At 43.7% G+C, this 17,544-nt stretch overlaps 1 protein-coding gene across 1 annotated transcript in view; it reads left to right on the forward strand.

The window, feature by feature from the left end:
* Nucleotides 1-17,544, forward strand: part of LOC126547921 (ATP-binding cassette sub-family A member 2-like) — a 292,596-nt gene that overhangs the window by 70,759 nt on the left and 204,293 nt on the right. The window contains exons 8-12 of the mRNA XM_050195975.3: nucleotides 1,189-1,290; nucleotides 4,600-4,662; nucleotides 7,113-7,286; nucleotides 14,781-14,904; nucleotides 15,191-15,309. Coding sequence (XP_050051932.1) covers nucleotides 1,189-1,290; nucleotides 4,600-4,662; nucleotides 7,113-7,286; nucleotides 14,781-14,904; nucleotides 15,191-15,309 — 582 coding nt within the window. The remainder of the gene's footprint in view (nucleotides 1-1,188; nucleotides 1,291-4,599; nucleotides 4,663-7,112; nucleotides 7,287-14,780; nucleotides 14,905-15,190; nucleotides 15,310-17,544) is intronic.

Consider the following 17,544-nt stretch of genomic DNA (forward strand, 5'->3'; position numbering starts at 1 on the left):
TGCTGGCAGTTTGTCCTCATTGCTTAGCCATGATCAAGTCACTAATGCTGACAGAGTCAGATAATATAGGCAAGTGGAGGCCTCAGTTGAACACCTAAGATTATAATAAAGTGGGCGACACAGGACTTCCATAGCTTAAGGGGGAGTGAGGGGATCAAAGCTGGAACCAGGACAGTCTGTGGGTTGAGGGCTTAGTCCAGAGCATGCCAGGAGTGTTTGCAGACAAACGATCTTATATACTTTCAGCAGGCAGCGGCCTTGGCACCAGTCCTGGTTCTAGCTTTGCCTCTTGCCCCTTTTGGTGTCCTTAAGGTGCTGCCAAAGTATGGTAAATAATGATAAGTTTACATGGTACATGCACAAATTCTCACTTCCCTCATGGCCTGACCGAAACCAGTCAATGGGGACTAACTGCTGGCAAAATTTATTTAGAATGATTCTGCCCGCTGCCAGCAGAATATCCTCTCCCGAAAACTGAAAGTGAAAGTACCCAACATGAGCAGATCATGTCAAGGTGTACACTATTTCTACCCGTGTGTTTTTTGGGCACCTTGCCTTTGAACTTCAGTACAGTACATTATAACGAAAAACAATATCTTAAGATGTGTTTATAAATAAAGTAATTATGTAAAAATATGAAATGGTTTGACGACTTTTTTGCCAGAGTGTTTAATGACCCAGAAACAGTTATCCTTAATTGTTGCATTTAGGAACCCTTGTCTCATTCTGGCTTGCATTGTGCAGCAGCAGAACAAATAATTTGTCTGTGAAAAAAAAAAAGCACTTTTGTTTCCTACTGAGCCAGTAAACTTGAAAAAATTTGTTTGATGTGGTGTGTGAATCAAAATGCTTCTCTCTGGTTCAAAAATGTAATGTAAAAAATTTTTTTTAGAACCTGGCATCAAGGAAGTTTAATTTCTTAACAGCTCTCATGATCCATTTTCTTCTTTTGTCATCAGCAGCACTTGTATGAAAAATAAATGTGTGTCTGTTTATAAAGCTGTGCTCATTTATTCAACTACAAAACAAAATTTTTCTTTTGATGAATATTAGATGTAAGGTTTTATAAACTATATTAGTTTTTCCTTTAGTTGTTTCAAGTCCTTTGTGGAATGAACCCTTGTTTTTGTCCAAAGTCTTAGTGTCGCTGTGGCTGTCTGACTGGATGCTTGCATTCCTCATTTCTAGACTGATCTTCGTATCCATTTCTGCAACCTTACAAGTAGTGAAACAGCACTGTTGTCTTCAGAGCTGAAAAGACAAGTAGACCGCAAGAAACTTGCTGATACAGTAAGGAAAACGCATTTTTATTGCATTTATTCGAGATTTCATCATTTCACTGCCATTTGCCATGATCCGACTTGATGAAAAAAAAAAAAAATGTCTTCTTAATATTGTTGCTGTGTAACTTTTTTAGCTTCCTTAAGCTGTAAAGCCCCAAGGATCCAGAAATGACAAATGTTCTTAGTTTTACCTACCTTAGATATGAGAAAATAATTCAACTGTGCACTGATCAGGCATAAAAAGTGCAAAATCGGGTCGGACGTTATTCTGGATTAATGTCCCCTAAAATATATGTCTTCAGTGATCTAAACTTTCTCAGAAAATGATAAAGCATACAGTGTCAAAAATTAATGTCATCATATAGAAAAAAGATAATTGCACTAATTTCTCCACTCTTGAGCAACACTGTCTAATGTACAGTTTTCTTCTTTTTTTGCGTGTAACGACATTCATTGTATTGTCCAAAAGAAGGGCGCCTGTTATAGCACAGAATCTGCCTACATAAGTCACTGTGCACGAGTGTGTCCGTTATGGCCTAAATAAAAAAGTGAAGACACATTGGCTAGTAATACTTTCCGATTTGGTGAGCGAGCCCAAGCAAGCAATGCCATGGCAGAAGAGAGCAAAGCAGTGAATTCGCAGTTGTAGTAGTAGTAGTAATTTGTTGTAATAAGAACAACAAAAGGAGATAGGAAATGAAGTACTGCTGGCATTGTAACTGTCTCACTTCTCATGGGGCACCTAAGCTGTCCCATGGCCATGACAAAGGAAGGAAAGTTGCAGTAAGATAGATGTAAAGAAAATGGGAAAGAACAAAAAGAGGACACACATAAATACGTGACTCTAAATTACACATAAATATATGTTCACTGTGTTCTGCAGACTAATATTTCAAATTAAGTTTCATTGATGACAGTTTTTGTTGTCGGCATTGTGTGTGACTGACATTTCAATGTGTAATGTGCATTAATGCATTAAATTTTATACACAATGCAATAAACTTTGCAGCTGCAGTGTTCAGAAAAAAAGTACAGGTTTGAAAGGATCACAATTTCTGTTACCTTAATTTTTTTTCTTTTAAAGTGTTGTTTGTGTTTAGTTCATATGCGGCCCCACATCTACTGTCTTAAAAAAAACACGCACTTTCTGGATCACTGTTGGCAACTCTTTAAAGGTGTCCTGAACCATCCCTCAGGCTTCGTGAAAAAAAAAAAAAAAAAGAGAACAGTCTGCGGATAGCATACACTGCTGTGAATCTCTCAGCCAAATTTTGCAGTTGTGCACGACACGTGGAGCTTGCAAGCGGAGCATGAAGTCACCTTTTTCTTAGACTCTCTCTCTTCAACAGAAGCCTGCTTCAGACTCTTTTTGGGCTGCTTTATTTCGTAATATAGCAGATTCTCGTATGCGGCTGCTGTTGGCCCATAGCCGACATCAATTTAGAAGGGTATTTGGATCAGTGCACTTCTTCCTACTGTTACTGTGTATATTTATTGAGGCAGTTTAGTAAACAGGCTGAGGTAAGCGAAAATCTGCTTTTGAAATTCGATAAGAATTACGTACTTCCGGAAGAAGTCTACTATCATTTGCTCACACCCACATAGGAATTAAACTTTGTCCACCCTGCTTATTGGTGTCATAGCCATTGAGTCTTGCTAATTTTGACCAGTTTTCAATGCTCAGCTAGCCTCGAACCATGCAGAACTTAAGGTCAGACCACACGCGCACTTGCCAGCATGTGTTGGCCGCTCCTGGTTAGATGCCTTGGCAGACTTCGCTTCGTATTGAGCTGTTGATAGCACTTCAAAATGCCTAAGCTGGATGTAGCTACTATTCATTGGTCAAGCTGGTGCAGGACAAAACCGGTCTGCACCACGTAGCATAGCCAGACTGGACCATATGAACGCATGCATGCACTCAAGTCCTGTCGTGCATAAAGCAAGCACTGCGCGTACGCATTACAGTGGCATGTAGCTGCGGTCTGTTACGTAGCATAGATACTGCAGCCACCGCGGGTGCCGCGACGAGTCTACTGGCTGAGCGAACTGTGGCTCGCTGAGGACAACCACATTTAAGCACCTGAAAAATCAATCTAAAGGCAAGACTCGTTATAAAAAAAGGTGCATCAGACAGTATGATGACAAGTGTACACTTGTTTTCATGGATCCAGGATTAATGTAAAAATAATGAGCATAGCTGGCTGAATAATGTGAAAAAGAAGCATCTGGTGCTTATCTCTTCCCTCTTTAAAAGCAAGCCATATGTGTTCCAGCAAGCATACACCGATAAGCCAATTACTAGACCTAATGCATTGTGAGCTTTTTGGTAGAGTACTGCAATCATCTGATTTGATTCAATACTCATCGCTGGATGCAGCAGATGTTTCTAAATAATGAAGTCATTTTCTTTATGCAGGCATCCAGCAGGGAACATTGCAGGAAATCAGAAGCTTGCAGTGCCCTGCAAACACGCTCTGGAAATGCCAATAAACTGAGTGACTGCCAAAGACATAAGAGTAGGACACAATGGTGCAAGCACCTTGACTGTGCATACGCCATTCATTGCAGTATTGCAGCCGTGACTAGACAGCACAGCATGTATTGCAAGCCATGCGCTCTGCTGACTGCATTTCACTCTGGCATGACTGTACGTGGTGCGCAACCAAGTGCACAGTGTGTGGGAGCCGGCAGCGGTAGAGTGCGGAAGTAGGGGGGCCACCAAATCAGCAGCACAGCCACTTAGGCACATTGCCAGATGTCCAAAAGCTTGTAGCAGTTTTGAACAAGCACGTCAGATGAGTTACTAGCAGTGACACATGCTGCCAGATTTTGACCTGAATGAGGCAAAATAGTCAGTAAATATAATTATGAACTAATAAAAGGTTTATGTCGATTTAATGGAATTTTACTGCTGCAAAACGAGATTTAGTGGGGGCCTTAGGTAATAGTAATTTAAATACACTGGCTTCTGTGGGTGTTTCAAGATAAATTACGCTTACTTCATTATATCTATTAATTATTTTTTAGCTGTTTTGCTATGATGAGTTCATGAATACTTTGTTTAGTGCAAAACAACGGACACAAGAAAGACGACAGGACAAGGCGCTACTAACTAATGCACCAACTAGCCCGCCAACACATTGCGCTGTTATGATGAGGTTTACCGTATTCACTAATGTAGTCACCTCACCTAACGGTCAACCTCCTACACTTCATTTGTATTCTGCTGTTTAGTCTCCAGTCATTTGTCACAGATGGGCCTTTGCCCTGACACACAGTCCTGTGATGGTATGAAATGTTTTGCTCTCTTTGACAGCTTGCTCTTGACCATTGGAACTTGTCCGTAGCCCACAAAAGAGTGGAAAAGCTTGCGGATGATGTAAGTACATGCCTAGTTTTCTATTTTTCTTTGTCACCTGGTAATAGTGCTTGGCATAGTTTGCTGTAAATTTTGAGAGGCTTTATTAGATGAAAGCAAAGAATTGTTGCCTCTTGAAATAGGTCACGTTTAGTTGAAGTTCACAAAGGCACTGAATGAATACAGGGGATGGTTGCCTCATAAAATAAGCTATTTTAGGTTGAAGTTTATTAACGCATTGAACAGAACTCCAGGGATGGAGGTGCTGTGCCAATTGTGCCATCCTGTGTCAAACTACCTGGGCTGTGCCAGCCTGCTGCAAAGAACTGTGGTGGTTCAAATCATAAATTTCGCAAAAGGTCACTGATTTTTGCCGGGCATGTCCCTTAGGTGGCAAACAGATAGTTGTAGCCATGTGGTGTCTAGTGTTTCACCAACAAATACAATCCATTTTAACCTGTTTCAACAGCCACTTCTATAGAAAGTAAGTTTTCTCAGCATAATTTTTCTCTAGCTTGCATGCCACCAGGAACTGTGCAGAAGTAGGTGTTTTTATGATGTTCAATTGCAATGCACATTTGTGACTATTAGGTGCTGGCCTTTTTTTGTTAATAGAAAGATCGAAGAAAACACCCCAGTGAAAATCAAACCTATGATCCCTTCTTTTATAAGGTGGCACTCCAACCAACTGCTTCACAGTAACATAAGAAAATAAAAGTGCTAAGAGTAGCATTATCCTGTGAGACATCCATTGCAATATAAGAAAAAGTTCAGTGCACAAGACTTTCAGGAACCAGCACCAAGGTGAAGGAAAAGTAAAGCAAGTGGTGGTATGAAATCTATTCCTCAGCGTTGTTATGAGGTGTATTTAATAAATTAAAAGCCTGACATCATAGTGAGAACTCTGGGAACAAAACAGTTCAATTTTTTAATTGAACACCACTTGAGTGTCGGCACACTTCATGCATCACTTATTATCTGATTCATAATTTTAAAAATACTGTTTCACCCATCAAGATGGTTTTCAATAACCTTTTTTAAGTTCTTTATAATTCTGAAAACACCATCCTTGAATGTGTTTCTTTAGATGGCTTCTAGTTAACAGACATAAGAAGAGCACCAAATGGGGCAATGTATGGAGAAAAAGCCGGGTAGTTGGCAACTTCAAAACTGCATTCCTCTTCTGCAACGTGAAATGTGTGGACATGGGATGTGTGGGCTGAGGCATATTTTGTGCAGGAACAAGTCATGTTTGCTCAATTTTTATCTGCCCTTTTCTTTAATGGCTTCATTAACGGACACAGCATATGGGCATAATAGGTACCATTATCATCGTTTTGGGTGATTAGTAATCAGCAGAACACCGTCCTCATCACCCAAGATTCTTGCTATGGCCATGTTGAAATTTATTGGTGGAGAAGTTTTCTTCTAGGATATGGTCTTTTATTGTTCTCATGGTCCCAATGGTAGAACCATGTGTCATCTTCAGTCACCAGTTGATTATAAAAGCTGCTCACATCAGCATTTATTATGGCTAAGAGTTGACTGCAACATTCCCTTTGATTTTTGGGGGGAGGTGGTGAGGGCCTTAACATTTCAGGCAATCACTGCGAGCAGACCACAGTCAAGTTTTTGTGCAGGCTCATTTCTGTGGGCCCAGCACTGATGCCCAGCTCCATAGCAACCTGGACAACTGTCACATACCTATCAGGCACAACCCAATTATGATTTTTATTTGTATTTTTCATTTTTTATGTGCTGATAAATGTACTCAATAAAAGTGCCCACCTTTTCACAGTTTCACATGATAATATATATTCTCAATAGACATGTTTCACATGCTTTTGAATATTTGCCGGCTGTGCTTACTTCTTAAGTGGGATCGAGACAACCTGTCTGCTGCTGTCTTTCACTTCAGACAGTGCCATCTAATGATTGTCACTGTGGTATGACATGGAATAGACTGAGAGATGAGAGCCACGAGTCCCATAACTAAAACCTAGAAGGATGATGTAATATGTATGCAAGACTTAATTACCATTTTATAAGCCTATTGTATCATACATAGGCTTAAGCTTAATGAATAAGAAAAAGTGACTCACATATAATGAGATTGGGCACCTGCAATTTAGAAATGTTCAGTGATGATGGTAACAGCAGCAACAGAAAGCAAAAGCCAATGTTTCTCATAGCTGCAGGAAATAGGATCATTATATCAGTTCACAGTTAATCATAATACTGTAGTAGCCATCCTTTTCCACCTTGCAACTGTGCTGGCAGTGCCACCTTTGGTGTGCTGAAAAAATTATGTCTGCCGTGTGCAGTGTCATTTGTCTGACAAATATTGTGATATGACACAGGAAACAAAGTGAAAATGCTGGCGGTGAAAAGGCAGGAATGGGAAAGACGTGCTAATGTTCAGGAGGAAATGTGATCCACTACTTTCTGAATGTTTTTTTTCTTTTTAACAGTTACATAGGTTTAACCTCTTCGAAACTGCAGTTCAAGAGATCTCAGAGCTGGCTTTGGAATTGCCTCAGGATGCATGTCACAATCTCAATGACACAAACTCTACTTTGCCTCGTAATGCTACCACCTTGGAAGATGAGAGCACTCCTTCAAACAGCCGTGAAATTCTGGACCAGGTGACATCAACTTTCAATTTTGGAATATATTGTTACAAAGTGTTAAAAAAGTGGAATGGCTTACATTCACTTGTAATGTTTTATTTCCCTAAGTGAATGAGGTTGCTTTTTATGCTTTTTTTTCTTTTGCATTCCATTCTATGCCTTAAACCAAGTCAGTGAGTACTATCCAAAGCATGCTATGTAGCCAATAATTTTGACATAGATACACTTCATTTGCACATGCTGGTCAAGATTTCTGTCACCATCATAGGCGTGCGCACAGAGAGGGCAATGGGGGGAGGGGGGCATGCCCCCCCCCCTCCTGATTTGCTTGGGTGAGGGGCGGGCACAAGTTTCTTGTACACTTGCTAGTTTCTGTAATGCAAAATGAAACAGGAAGCAACTTTGTGGCACATGCTGCCACAGGGTCTTATTTACATTGATGGAATTGTAGTTCAAGAGCATAGGCTGTTAAGAATGGCGAGCTGCAAGGAAAAATTGCCACCCAATTACGACTGGGGGACAAGGCGCGCATCCCCCACTCTCCGTCGCTGCAGCAAGACTGCGTTCGAAGAAGCGGGCTTTGTGCTGAAAACCGCCCCCATACACCAGCCCCATCGCCGTTGTGACGAAACGGGTTCGACGGACGAACTATTGTACCCGAGGTCCCCAGTGCGAACCCGATTTCGCTACGCATGAGCAAGCCGCGGCGGGACAACGAGCTACCCAGGATGTCTCCGAGCTTCCCGGAACGACTCCCCTCTGTCGTCGGCTCTCCTTCGCACCTGTGTGTTTGCGTGTGTGTGTGCGTCACCTTGTCGCGGGAGGCGGCTAGTTTTGCGATGACGAAACGAACATTCGCGGCCTTGTATCGCCGAAGGACCGAGCGTTTAAAAACGGCTGTTGGGCGGAGGCTCGACACACTTCTCTCGTGCAGTCAGGTTGGACTGACACACTTTCTCTTGAGCAGTCATGTTGGACTGACACTCTTTTTCTTAAGCAGTCATGTTAGACTGATTTAATTTTTGTAAATAAACCCATTTTCCTCGTTCTCGATTAGAAGCAGTTCTTCCCTTCATCAACGTCCTCAGCGTGTTTAAGTTGGACGACGGCATGGGCCAGCTACCTTCGAATTCATGCCGGACTCCAATCTTGGCAACGGATCTCGAGCGATGGGATTGAGCCCCCAATCCTGACAACTGGCTGACAGCGGTGAGATGGACTTTGCGACATGGTGCTGTATCTGCGGTGAGTGCTTGATTCTTGCTTTGACTCTCTAGGCTTCATTTTGTGGTTGTTCTGTTTAGAACTGTAGGGAAGCTAGATTGTTGTGTGTTAGCTAGGTTGTGTTTTCCTAGCTAGCTTTAGAGAGCAGAATCAAGGCAGTAAAGCAGCAGTCATGGGGTTAAGGACACTGCTGAGAGACGAGTTGTTGATTGTTGGTGAGGAACTGGGCCTAGATGTACGCGAGGAAATGCTAAGATCAGAATTAATGCATATCATTTCCGAACAGGCCAGTGAGGAAGATATTGAAATGGGATTGGAACTTCTCAAAAAGAGAGAGAAAAGAGAAAGATAAGAACGGGAAAGAGAAGAACGGAACAGGGAGAGAGAGCAACGCGATAAAGATCGCGAGTTAACAAAAATGCAACTTGAACTTGAAAGCAAACGTTTGGAGTTGTCTCAAGGAAGTGAAGGCGCTCTGGGACGATCAAGTGAGGCAGAATCGTACCTCATGGACAGGCTATTAAAGCCATTTGAGGTCGGGACCGACATAGGCTTGTTCCTAAGCAATTTTGAAAGGACTTGCGAGAAGATGAACTTCGGCCCGAATACATGGCCACAGCGGTTGCTGTCTATGTTGCCGTGTGAGGCGGCGGAAGTAATCGCCAGATTGAGTGCACAGGATGCATATGATTATGCAAAAGTTAAGGCGAGTCTCCTGAAGAAATACCGCCTTTCAGCCGAAGCTTTTCGGCAAAGGTTTAGGAGCACAGGCAAGAAAGATAGCGAGGGATATCCGGAGTTTGCATATAGCTTAAAGGCCAACCTAGTCGAGTGGCTTAAAAGCGCGGAAGCGTACGACAGCAGAGACATGATCATTGAATGCATGTGTCTAGAACAGTTTTACAAAACCATCCCCCAAGCTGTGAAACTGTGGGTGCAAGACAGAGGTAATGTAAACACTGTGGAAAGGGCGGCTGAATTAGCCGAAGAGTACGCAACCCGTAGAAAGTTGAACGCCGAGGAGGGAAACTGGGACGGTCGAAATGGACCGCGGAAACCATTTCCGTTCAAAAAGGGTGCGCAGACTAGACGATCGGAGCCTGTAGACATGGCGGAAAAGCCCGCAGAAAAGAGCGAGGAGAAACTTAACGGAGAAACCGCACAAAAAGAACAGAAAAGAAAATTTGAATCTTTTAGACCAAGGCGCTGTTACAAATGCCACAAACTGGGACATATAGCTGTAAACTGCGAGAAGTCTAGCGTAGTTTTCTCCTACGTGGAGGAAAAGGATGAGAATATGGAACTTTTAAGTCCATATCTTCACGACCTGCAAGTTAATGGAAAACCATGCCGAGTGCTAAGAGACAGTGCCGCCACGATGGACATTGTCCATCCGTCTTACGTGACGGTAGATGACTTCACCGGAGAAGTAGCATGGATAAAACAGGTTGTAGAAGAACACAGCGTGTGTCTGCCCATGGCCAAAGTCAAAATCAATGGACCATTCGGGGAGCTAGAGACTGAGGCTGCAGTTTCCGAATTTTTGTCACTGCAGTATCCTTACATCTTTTCGAATCGTTCGAATCAGTTACTGTGTGACAAAGGGCTCAAACTGGGAGAGGGCATAGTACAAGCGTTGACCCGAGGCCAAGCTCGTAAGATCGCGGCGCTTTCGGCTGAAAATGCACACGCTCCTCCAGCGGAAGCAGTAAAGGGGATAACTTCAATACCCGAATCCGAGCTAGGCCCGAGGGACAAAAGAACAGTTGAGGAGAGCCTGCCAGCTGACCAGCTCAATGAGAGCGTAGCACTTGAGTGTCAAAGTTCTAGCCTGCAGGAAGAGCAAGCTGACGCACTCACAAGCGAGACAGGGTCGTTATTATCACCGGCCTCAAAGAACTTTGATCAGCTCTTACGTGTGGATAAAGAGTCACTGGCAGCTGAGCAAAAGAATGATGAGAGCTTAGCTAAATTACATGACACAGCTAAAGAAGGCATTGCTAGGCGCAATGTGACGATACATGAGAGAGGAGGTTTGTTGTATCGGCACTACAGAGATCGAAAGGGTAGGATTTTAGATCAGTTAGTCGTACCTACTAAGTATAGGGAGGACCTTTTGAGTCTCTGTCATGGAAATGGGTGGTCCGGCCACCTAGGCATAAACAAATCAAAGGAAAGATTGCTTATGGAATACTACTGGCCTGGCTGTTTCAAGGACGTAGAAAACTTTGTAAGATCATGCGACGCCTGCCAGCGTTCTGGTAAACCAGGAGAGACATGGAAAGCTCCACTGAAGGTAGTGCCCTTAATAACAGAGCCTTTCAGACGACTTGTAATAGACACGGTAGGGCCTCTTCCAAAAACAAAATCGGGCTACAGGTACTTGTTTACCATGCTGTGTCCGGCTACCAAGTTTCCAGAAGCAATCCCCTTGAAAGAGCTCAGTTCCACCAAAGTAGTAGACGCGCTTTTAACAGTGTTTGCACGAGTTGGGTTTCCTGCCGAAATTCAGGCAGATCAAGGGTCAGTATTCACGAGCGCACTGACTTCCACATTCTTGCAAAAGTGCGGGGTAAAGTTAATACACAGTTCTGTCTATCACCCTCAGTCAAACAGTGTAGAGAGGTGGCATTCGGTGCTTAAGCGAGTTTTGCGTGCGCTCTGTTACGAGCATAAGGAGGACTGGGAGAACTGTCTGCCGGCAACTTTGTTTGCTTTGCGAACAGTTCCACATGAAGCGACAGGGTTCTCACCAGCAGAACTAGTGTATGGGAGGACACTCCGTTCTCCACTGAGAATGTTAAGAGAGATGTGGGAGGAAAGAGGTGAGAGTCCAACAGTGGTTGAATACGTGCTAAATTTACTGGAACGGCTAAGCGCAACCCAAGAACTAGTCGGAAAGAACATGGGAGTAGCTCAAAAGAACGCCAAATTCTATTACGACAAGAATGCGAGGCTTCGTACGTTTAACGCCGGAGACCAGGTAATGATCCTCAAACCTTCAAGAAAGAACAAGCTTGAAGTTCACTGGGACGGGCCCGTTAAGGTGTTGCACAAACTTTCAGACACTAACTATGCTTTGAGAATGCCCGGTCGCAGGAAGGAAGTGAGGATATATCACTGTAATTTGATGAAGCCGTATGTAGAGCGGAGCGGAGTCGTTAACTATACCATCATAGAGCCGGATGGCATTAGTACCAAGTTTAAGGAGTATAGGGCGACCTCCAACTCTGAAATCGGTCTAGAAGAAGTAGTCGAGCACTCGGTAAGCTCGCACGCTCTAAGACCCGAGCAGCTAGATGAGCTAAAAGAGGTGTTAGGGGAATATCTCGACAGATTCAGCGATCGGCCGGGTAGAACCGAACTGATAACGCATGAAATTGAGCTGACATCAACCGAACCAGTAAGATCAAAGCCCACAGGGTGTCTCCAAGACAGAGAGAGATTATGGAGGCAGAGATACAGCACATGCTAGAGTTGGGAGTTATTGAGCCCGCTGAGAGTGACTACACGTCACCGCTAATACTGGTAGAAACCCCTAACAAGGACCCTCGTCCGTGTGTTGACTACAGGAAGTTAAATGCCATCACTAGGGATCAGCTCTACCCGATACCCAACATTGAGGAACGAATTGAAAGAGTTAGCGCTGCTAAATACATTTCAACTATAGATCTCGTGCGGGGGTACTGGCAAGTTCCCCTTTCAGAAAGTGCCAGCCGTTATGCCGCATTCATCTCGCCTGTAGGCACTTTTCGCCCTCTCGCACTCAGCTTCGGGCTGAAGAACGCGCCGTTTAGCTTCTCTAAGTTAATGGATATTGTCCTAAAAGACTTGCAGGAGTTCGCCTTGCCCTATCTTGATGATGTGGCAATTTTTTCGGACAGCTGGGAACAACACGTATCGCACCTCAAACAGGTGTTCTCACGGTTGAGGGAAGCCGGCTTGACGATGAAAGCGGAAAAGTGTAGGTTTGGTTGTTCGCAGGTTACTTATCTGGGCCATGTTGTCGGTCAGGGCATGAGACTGCCGGCGGAGCTGAAAATAGCTACGATTGGAGGATTTTCTCAGCCGCGCACGAAAACGGACCTTCGTTCATTTTTGGGACTTGTGGGGTACTATCAACGGTACATTCCGAATTACTCGCAAATGGCAAGTCCATTAACAGACGCCCTCCGAAAGGGAGCACCGAGTAACGTACACTGGGATAAGGACAAAGAGAACGCTTTCCAAAGTTTGAAAACGCTATTGGTTTCTCGCCCTGTGCTTCGCGCGCCAGACTACACAAAGGAATTCATAGTTCAATGCGACGCAAGCGACAGAGGTATGGGCGTGGTACTTAGTCAGGTCGGCGACGATAACGAGGAGCATCCTATCCTCTATGCCAGCCGTAAACTAAATGTAAGAGAGGAAGCCTACAGGGCTTCAGAGAAGGAATGTGCTTGTTTAGTTTGGGCCGCACAGAAGTTGTCGTGTTACTTGTACGGAGCGAAGTTCATCTTCGAGACCGACCACTGTCCTCTGACGTGGCTCAATCAGATGTCACACAAAAATGGCCGCTTGCTCCGATGGAGCCTCACTCTCCAAGAGTACAACTTCTCCGTTAGATATAAGAAGGGAAGGTTGCATAGCAATGCGGATGGTTTGAGCAGGCTAATTTGAATTCTGCGTTTGAGGGTCCCGCCTAAATTTTAGGGTTACTAGTGCTAATTTTATTAAGCGAAGAAGATCCCCTCTCTTTTAGCAGGATTCCCTCCATGATTGCTGAATTCGTCAGCAGGAATTTGCTTCAGAAATTGGCATAGCGAAATGCAGCATTTTTTGTTTCTGCACTTCTGTTTTTTTTTTTTTGAAGCCTAGCGAGTCTAAAGTGAGAGCCAATGCACGTCATCTCGGCGCAGAGCCGTGTTGTGGGGTTCATTTTGCAGTTGCCTGTCCTTGTTGGATGTTTTGGGGCGGTGACATCAATACACAAGTGGTCGCTGCGAGCCAAGACATCAATCCCCCCCTGACCACCTGCCGTTCTCTTCCTGCCTAGCGGTTGTCAGCGCTAGACAGTCGAGATTTTTCGGGCCATGGAGGCGCTGTTAAGAATGGCGACCTGCAAGGAAAAATTGCCACCCAATTACGACTGGGGGACAAGGCGCGCATCCCCCACTCTCCGTCGCTGCAGCAAGACTGCGTTCGAAGAAGCGGGCTTTGTGCTGAAAACCGCCCCCATACACCAGCCCCATCGCCGTTGTGACGAAACGGGTTCGACGGACGAACCATTGTACCCGAGGTCCCCAGTGCGAACCTGATTTCGCTACGCATGAGCGAGCCGCGGCGGGACAACGAGCTACCCAGGATGTCTCCGAGCTTCCCGGAACGACTCCCCTCTGTCGTCGGCTCTCCTTCGCACCTGTGTGTTTGCGTGCGTGTGTGCGTCACCTTGTCGCGGGAGGCGGCTAGTTTTGCGATGACGAAACGAACATTCGCGGCCTTGTATCGCCGAAGGACCGAGCGTTTAAAAACGGCTGTTGGGCGGAGGCTCGACACACTTCTCTCGTGCAGTCAGGTTGGACTGACACACTTTCTCTTGAGCAGTCATGTTGGACTGACACTCTTTTTCTTAAGCAGTCATGTTAGACTGATTTAATTTCTGTAAATAAACCCATTTTCCTCGTTCTCGATGAGAAGTAGTTCTTCCCTTCATCAACGTCCTCAGCGTGTTTAAGTTGGACGACGGCATGGGCCAGCTACCTTCTAATTCATGCCGGACTCCAATCTTGGCAACGGATCTCGAGCGATGGGATTGAGCCCCCAATCCTGACAAGGCATAGCCAGGTTTTTCTGGAAAAGCTGGTATAGCAGTCTCACCTGCTCCCAAGCCTGGGTATTCTTCTTAATGTTGCGGATCAAATAAAACTGCAAATAAGGTCTGATAAAGAGATGTTTCATTTCACAGACAGCTGAGATGTTCCCACCAGAGGCAGCCTTTCGGGGAAGGGTTGAAGATAGGCCTAAAGTACTGGCCTTTCTTCAACCTTTTTAAAGGCTGTTTAAAAAAGGAAAGCTAGACGAAGGGGGGAGGGCCCTGCAATATAGTTTGGCCCCCTCTAATGAAAAGTGCTGCGCATGCCTCTGGTCACTATGTTGTATGATTTCCTCAAGCAAAGTGCTTGCTATATATAAAAGTTTACTTAAGAAAAGTATTTTTAAATTTGTAAACAATAGAGGTGTTGGTTTTTCTTTCAGTCTTCTTGATCTTGATGACGGGCTCTGAGTGATCTTAATGTGTTGTGACAGGTCAAGAGGACAAAGCCGCAGTATGGCCTTTTGAGAATTTGGCTTGGAATGCAGCGTATGGTCTGTGGAAAAGTTGAAAAATCGGAAGCGAGCATGTCCAGTGATGCTGAAGACATCAATCTGAGTATGTTAATATTTTTTATTGAAGCTGTGTTGCCAAGATTCATAGGCATTCATAAAAATTTAACTAATGCATATTTTCCCTTTTATTTGTGCTGTTTTAAAATTTCGCTTTTATGACGATGAGGTTCTGCTATGGAAGCAAAGAGAACAACGTTGCTTAGATTCAAACGTCATTGTGTGTTATCTAGTCCTGGTATGTTATGGTAATTTTCTTTAAACACTATTGAAGAGTAGGCTGAATTAGCCATTTGCCCAGTGCCTTAAATTATGGACTTCTTGTGTTTCAGATATTGGCATTTCAGAATACCAGAAGGAGCAGATTGGAATTCTTGTCCATGTTCTGTACAGCAACCCCAAAGTACTTTACACACCTAACAATACTGCTGCTAATTTAATTGTTCACAAGGCAAGTATGAGTTTCTGCTTCACGTGCAGTCTTGATTGTGCAAAATTTTCAGCTTTGTGCTGTAAATTACGGGGCGCATTTATTCTCATATACTTAAGTTGGGATTAGTACCCTCTTTTCATGGCCAGCCTTCAGGCAAAATTTGTCGGAAAAAATTTACAGTGGAGAAGCAATCGCATTCAGTGCCCCGATTCCGCACCACACATCAGCGCATTTTCGCATGCTGTGTACTACCGCGTGTTGCTACTAGATGGTGAGAGCTGCACGTTGACCTCTGATGCAGTGGTATGTCCAGCGAACTGGGGGTGGAGGGGTGGGGGGTGGACAAGTTGCTAGCTGCGGTGCCACCATTTTGACCGAAAGGTTCAGTCCTGTGTAATGGCCACACCTCGTCAGAATTGTGAAAAAAAAAAAAAAGTGCAGCCCTTATACGAGTCTATATGGTGCTTGTTTCATATTGCATGCTGCCCATGTGTCATCATAAATTAAATTATGAGTGAATGATGAAATTTTTGATGATGTAAATAAATTTGAAGCTTTGTGAAGGGCTGCACAGTGTGACATGTCAAAACTTATTGTTGCTTTTAAGTGCTTAACACAGCAATCTAAAAGTAGTAGTTGTAGTAGTATTAGTAGTATAGTAGTAATACCCTTTCTAAGTTTAAGCTAGTAAAACCTCCTTCACCAGGCCAAGCTAAGGTTTAGAAGTCACCACTCTACAGTGGGCTTGTTATGAATGGAGAGAACGTCTGATGGAAAATGGCAGACTTATTTCACAAATATTCCATATTATGTGATAATGGGGTGCACTTGCACCTAGTTACATGGGCTGTGTGAAGGATAGGACCAATACTAACACTTTCGTGTTTCTAACTGCAGTGAATTAAATTGCATTTTTCTTTCTCTTAAGATCAGTGAATGCTGTCATGTGGCTAGTCTTGAAACATGTTGAGCCATAAAATTTTTTGGTCATAACCACCATTGTATTAGCATGGTTTCAATGGGTTTTAAGTGTTTTTCTTTGTGATGGGATATTGCCTACAATTCTTAAAGTTTCTAAGGCTATGATGTTGCATAAAGGTTGTGACAAAAAGGCTCTTACAAATAGGGGATATGTAAAATTCTGCAAGTGCGCTTTCCTGCACATCTAGTTTGACCTATACAAGGTGGCAGATGCTGCCTTAAAAAGTGAAACTAAAGCAGGAGCAGACGAGCTGGTGCTGCTATTTCCACCATCTCTTTCTTACACATACTCGCTGTTTACAAGCCTACCTCGGCCGTGAGCGGGTGCATGGTCAGCCATCTTGTGTAGGACAGCCTAATAAAGTGGAAAACCCTACTCCAATATTTCATGTATCCTGTATTACAAGTCAGTAAAACTACTACCTGTTTTGTCAAATGGCATAGGGTTGCACGTCAGGAGCTCATGACAGTTGCACCATTGCTCTCACTGGGGGAAAGAATTAATGGCTATGCGATGAGGTGCATTATTCCAGTGTGTATCTTTCCACTGTGATTCCCACCTCAGAATGTGGAATTATCAGCCCTGAGTGACAAATTTTGTGATAAATATGTCAGAACATAAACATTATAGAAAAACAAAACACGATGAACTTGCCATGGGATATGAGTGTTTTTAACTTTTTTATATCAGTACCGACCCTAAATTCAAAAATTTTCAAAGTGAAATAATGAATTTTAGTTTAATTTTACACTTGCTGATTGTAATTTTCTGTACACAGTGTGTTCTCGAGAGAGCCTAAAGCATGTGTGTGTGTAGCTTGCTTAGCATTTTAAATACCGTATTTGCTTGTGTAAGGCCCGCACCCCCACTTTGGAATGCGAAAATTTTGAAAAGAAAAAGAAAGATCTTACTAAGTGCCATGCACATACCCGCATGCTGGTTAATTTATGCAAGTTGCTACTAAATTGCGCTAGTTGTCCTGCCAACAATTGCATTATCACTGTATCCCGCATTCGGCACAAAAGTGAAACTTTGGTCACCGACTCTAATTGATTACTTCTAGCTGGCAGGTGCGGCAGGTGTCAAGTCGTTACGCGAAGTTCAGCCGTAAAATGTTTGTACCAGTAGACCACATTGGCAGTTGGATGCGAGATCATGTGCAAGGGTAGGAGTGATGGCCACATGTGTGATGCGGAGTTCAGGTCTGTGGGCAATCAGCCACAAGCTACGATAGATGCCTACCAAATTCATGTGTGGATTAAATGACGTAA

The sequence above is a fragment of the Dermacentor andersoni genome, chromosome 1, assembly GCF_023375885.2.
Source record: "Dermacentor andersoni chromosome 1, qqDerAnde1_hic_scaffold, whole genome shotgun sequence".
NCBI classification, from domain to species: domain Eukaryota; kingdom Metazoa; phylum Arthropoda; class Arachnida; order Ixodida; family Ixodidae; genus Dermacentor; species Dermacentor andersoni.